Here is a 5,000-nt window from a genome sequence, read left to right as displayed (position 1 = left end):
TATGTATGGGAAAGCTGTGTGAAGAAATATTCAAACATTTCGTTTCTCTGCGGATTTCATTGAATGAAAATAATGGAGGCGATGGACAAGTCATAATGTACGGCTCAACCATGCTACTCGCTCGGAAGACGTGAGCCTATTTCGTGTTCCTTCCAACGCTTTGTCAAGGTAAGGATGCTTATTGCATAAAAGTGTTTGTTTATGCTAATTTCATCATGAGACGAACTTTAGTTGTGTTATTCGTCCCAGACAAGAAACATTTGCCAACCGCATGGAACATCGAAAGTGTACGTAGCTGAATATTAATGTTCTGTCCAGTGAGCGGCACAAGTACGTTCATTAGATATTGATTTACATGTGCTGAGTAGTTTTTCAGCTTTGATAAATAATAATTATTATTGTTTAACACCTTGCTTTTTATCAGTTCAACACAGGCCCTTAGAAATTATGTATATTGTTTTTTAAACTTTCGTATATTTCGATTGTGGGCACAGTGACAATTTGTTTGGGTAGCATTTGCATACAGCCAAAACATGTTTCCCACAGTTTCGAAGAACTGAATTACATTCCCATTTGTTGGGCTTCAAATTGTGCAGAAATTGTTACCTAGGTTTTTCCCCAAGTGTGAAAATTTTGAATTAAACGTCTGTCCTGACTCTATTTCAGGAAAAACCTATAAAGAATCTGTCTAGTCAACTTTTTTAGTGAAAACAAGATTCTTTTACAATCTGAGAACATCACAAACACCATTTTCCTATGGCTGAAAGAAATAGGCTACCAACTTCTGGGTGCACATTGAGGAAAGACCCTTAGCCCGCAAAAATTTCATAAATTTGTCCTTGTCTGGGAATGTTGCTCGCAGGCTTTTAAGCTGGTTGAAAACAAAACCCTCTGTTGCAATTTTCTTGGCCATAGTGCCAGATATTGCACTTCCAAATTTCAGCAGTAGCAGCTTGGTCCGTTCTCTAATCTTCACCATGGACTTGTACTTATTTTTTTGCTCAAGTGGACGGCGTAAAAATTGCTCGTGTTGGTCCTTAAGATCTTTTAGCTGTGTGCAAAATAGCACGTCCCTCATTGCCTCTACATCAGCCAGTGCTCTGTGAGCTAGAATATAGAACATTGTACAAGTTACGCGTATGATTGCTTTTCATTTTACCATTGACTTCAGAGACAAGTGATTAATCCTGTGTTACTACTGTATGTACTGTTATTTCTATTATCATGCAGTGTTTCCACCAGACTGCACCATTGCGGAATCCCGCATTGTAATCAGAGATGGCCCCCAGAGAAATTTGGCCTTTTTTTTTTTTTTTTACAAGGCTGCAGGCTTAACACAGGCATAGTATTTAAAAAGCCATCTCAGGGCTCAAAATTGAGACCGATGCAGTTGCCAATGCAATCAAATCCCTCTGTGGCAATTTTCTTGGCCATCATGCCAGATATTGTACTTCCAAATTTCAGCAGTAGTAGCTTGGTCCTTTCTGTAATCTTCACCATGGACTTGTACTTATTTTTTGCTCACTTCCCAAATTCAGGTCTTTACAGTTTACTCTCCCTGAATATGTAACCAGATTAATAAATGCAACTTCTTCTTTTGAGTTACATGTAAAGAGATTTTTCAATAATAACTACCATCATTTTGTGTATTGGGGAAGCATTAATTACCTTTAAATTGTGCATTAGGAAAGTACAGGGCATGCAATGCTGGCATGCCAAGCTTCTGCTTTTTATCTAGGGGAAGTTTCCCTAGTTTCCTCAGCTGTAAAATGAAACAAACAAAATTGTAAATTTATATACATTTTGGATAGTACAGCTCAAATCACTGCATATTTTTTATTGTTTAAATTCTGATGTCATTAATTAATTATTAATATATTCTAAAAGCCACATTATTGTTTAATGTGAACTATTTACTTTGTTTGATCTAAACTTACAGCTCGCAAGTTGAACAGTGTATCCCCAAAGAAGATGTGGTTAAATAGCTTGGTGGTGAGCAATGGATATCTCCTTTCGATCTCCATGTAAAGAAGAGGAAAGTCATAGACAAACCCATTGTGTGCAAGAAGTACTAGGAATTAAATAGAAATGAAAATAAAAGATTTTGACACAAAACAATGATTTGAATTGTTTTACTGGTAAGAATCTTGGTGGGATGCATGTACATGTAACCTGTATCACTGAAACGTACCTGTGTGTAATTCTTACAATGTAGATGCTAACACTTGTAACCACTACACCTCACAAAAAACTGCTTCAACAATCATAATACTGACTGTGTGCTACAATTCTAATTGTTTTCTAAATTACCTGGGAAGTATTTTTTGTTTGTCTTTGCTGACACTTCCTCTGTGAGATTTGTAAGCCATGATACAAATCTAGGCAAAACTTCAGAAAGCTTTGGTTGTTGGATAAGGTCGGTTTGCTTTATGCCACATTTTCTGACCACTGAAAGGAAACAGGCACACAGTGGTTATAAAGTAGTTTGCAAGAGGAGATGCTTTTTCCGGCTTTTGTTTCACCTGCCTCGAAAAGAAATCTTTTTGCGGTGTGTGAAACAAAAACCTGGAAAGTTGTCTGTTCTCGCAGGCTACCGGTAATATAAAATTATTAAAATATTAGAAATGAAACTGACCTAAATAATATCCAAAAAATAACTTTTATTATAGGAATAAAAATATGGCTGACGAAAGTCTGTCATTTCTACTCAATAATGTTGTACATTTTGTAATGCAGTGATATTCCAATAACTGTTGGTATCCAGCAAAGGTATGCCATTGTCCAGAGAGCTTATTTGTCACATGCATTTGTTTCACAAATTATCGTCAGATTTTTTAAAAATCATTGGTAGTACTTTTCCCTTCAATTATTAATTAATTGTTTATTAGTATTGTTATTGATGGAAAAATAATTAATTTTGTACACAATGTCATGTGTAGCTGATGACTTGATTGAAACTAAACTACACAGCAACCTTAAGGTAGGCTTTGTATGGGAGTTACTCTAAAACATTGTTTCTACCTGGGGCTGCTATCCTTCTGGAGGTATTGACTAATGAATGGAAAGATTTTTCCAGATGAGTTTCCACATTGTTGGCAAGAGGTTGCAGCACTGCAGCAATTTCTACAATGTGGTCCTTGTAAATGGATCCACCAGTGCCTTCACAATCATACAAGAAATACAAAGGGGAAGGATTGCCTTGTAGCTCATCTCCACGCTCATCGTCGCTGCTGTCTGTCACTGGCACACCGTCACTGCAGTCTGGCTCTGGAAAACTGTCACTGCTATCACTGAATTCTGATTCAGAGCTGTTGTCATCACATCCACCTGCAGAGTATTTTGTTGTGATGGAAACAGCCTTCAGGGATGTCATATATTCTTTCTCTTTCTCATGTTTTTTCATCTTGTTCCTTTTGTTTTCATTTCTACATGTGCATGTACATACAGTAAAGATGCATGAGATGAGTATTATGTTATTCATGTAAACAGTACCAGTACTTTCTATCAAACAACTTAATGAAATAAGCTTAGAATGAATACATACAGTGTATACATGTGTACACATTGAAAGGATAGTGACACAAAAATTAACCTTTTCTTTTGGTAATCTGGTGAATTTCGTTTCCTGATGTCTTCGTCAAATTGTTCTTGACGTTGAATGACATACTCAATGGCTTTCTTTGGCATTGGCATTGAAAGTAGTTGGAACAAGAGAACTATCCATATTGGACCAATATTCTAATAAAAAAATAGTAATACATTTATTCAGTATACTATTGCAATGTTATTATATTTTGGTAAAGTTTCACACTGAAAAGTACATCATGTTATATCATGAACTCACATCCTATTTCTTTTGAAATATGCATAAAAATAGCTTTACATGAGACCTTGAAAAGTTGAGATCAAAACAGGAGTTGTCTTGTATTCCATTTTAAGGGAAAAGGTCACCTTTATTAATGATTCTTACGATCTGCATACACGTTTGTGCGTAGCTACTCTACGTGTTACTGACAGTAAATATAGTAGTGTACAGTAGGTACAGTTACCTTGTGTGGTATTGACATGTTTGTCTTACACTGGTAGTGTACAGACCCAAGGTCAATCCTTTTCCCCCTGTATGCAAGTGCGATGCCATGGTATCCCTCAGGGATGTTGTTAGTGATTCGTCCCTCCAAGGTAATATATTCCTCAGGTCTTGTGGCCATCTTTTCTAGTACACTTTTAAGTTCATTCAGTTGGGATTTGCATGTAAATGAATGTTTGCAGTGGTAGGGTTTACCTTCTTCGTCTTCCTGTTCATTAAGATAAAAAAAATTGTTACCCCAATGGTATTGTTTTTATTCTTAGCTAAACTGGGACTTTAATGTTGATACACACTGTATATTAGAGTTTTCAATCTCTTTCACCAAACAGTGGTAACTGCACTCACAAGTCATGTAAAATTTATTAGGTTGCTATTGATTACCTTTTTATGAAACCTGCACCATGTCGAAGAGTGGTCATCGGTGTAGTGTTGGTAGTAGTTCATGATTGCCTTTCCAAAATCACCCAGTGGATCTTCTGATGAGTAGATCTCTTCACACTTTGTTAAGTTTTTTAAGCATTTTTTGGCATTTTGAATCATGCCTTCTGACATTCTTTTGCACTTTGGCAAACCAAGGCTCTTGCACTGTGAATGGTAAGTATTCATCATTATTTTTTTTGGCGTATCAGTCCTTTTTATCATTCTTTACTGCTCATTTCTTGAGTGGCAAAGACTGTTTCCACAGGGGTCCGCATCTTGTTAACCATTTTTGGAAGTAATATTACCTCAATATGTAGTTTTGTACGGTTGTGAACCGCCCGGAAAAGTAAATGCAATAGTTATGTCACCGGTGTCATTTACTAAGTATCGAGTAATACACTTTCTACATATCTGAAACGCCAAACTGTAGTACTGAAATCTACAGTTCGCACGCTACTTTACTGTAACTCGTTGTACTCCGCACTTACCTGGC

General features: G+C 36.5%; 2 protein-coding genes and 1 long non-coding RNA gene across 3 annotated transcripts in view; 2 read left to right on the top strand and 1 right to left on the bottom strand.

Annotated features, from left to right (window-relative positions):
• Window positions 1–2,115, top strand: part of LOC138042319 (uncharacterized) — a 2,646-nt gene extending 531 nt beyond the window's left edge. Inside the window, exons 1-2 of the long non-coding RNA XR_011130982.1 lie at window positions 1–168; window positions 1,940–2,115. The exon at window positions 1–168 is cut by the window's left edge and continues 531 nt beyond it. This is a non-coding gene — a long non-coding RNA (uncharacterized lncRNA). The remainder of the gene's footprint in view (window positions 169–1,939) is intronic.
• The window catches only part of LOC138042320 (uncharacterized), a 33,488-nt gene that overhangs the window by 7,825 nt on the left and 20,663 nt on the right, over window positions 1–5,000 (top strand). The gene's annotated exons all lie outside the window — the stretch shown is intronic.
• LOC138042318 (uncharacterized) overlaps window positions 2,251–5,000 on the bottom strand; it is a 4,094-nt gene continuing 1,344 nt past the window's right edge. The window contains exons 1-6 of the mRNA XM_068888172.1: window positions 4,996–5,000; window positions 4,469–4,672; window positions 4,050–4,295; window positions 3,593–3,738; window positions 3,022–3,425; window positions 2,251–2,448 (exon numbers count right to left, since the gene is read on the bottom strand). The exon at window positions 4,996–5,000 is cut by the window's right edge and continues 1,344 nt beyond it. Of these exons, the coding sequence (XP_068744273.1) occupies window positions 2,291–2,448; window positions 3,022–3,425; window positions 3,593–3,738; window positions 4,050–4,295; window positions 4,469–4,672; window positions 4,996–5,000 (1,163 nt within the window). The 3' untranslated portion in view covers window positions 2,251–2,290. The remainder of the gene's footprint in view (window positions 2,449–3,021; window positions 3,426–3,592; window positions 3,739–4,049; window positions 4,296–4,468; window positions 4,673–4,995) is intronic.

This window comes from Montipora capricornis, chromosome 3, assembly GCF_036669925.1.
Source record: "Montipora capricornis isolate CH-2021 chromosome 3, ASM3666992v2, whole genome shotgun sequence".
NCBI lineage: Eukaryota > Metazoa > Cnidaria > Anthozoa > Scleractinia > Acroporidae > Montipora > Montipora capricornis.
This window is presented reverse-complemented; position numbering and strand designations above follow the sequence as displayed.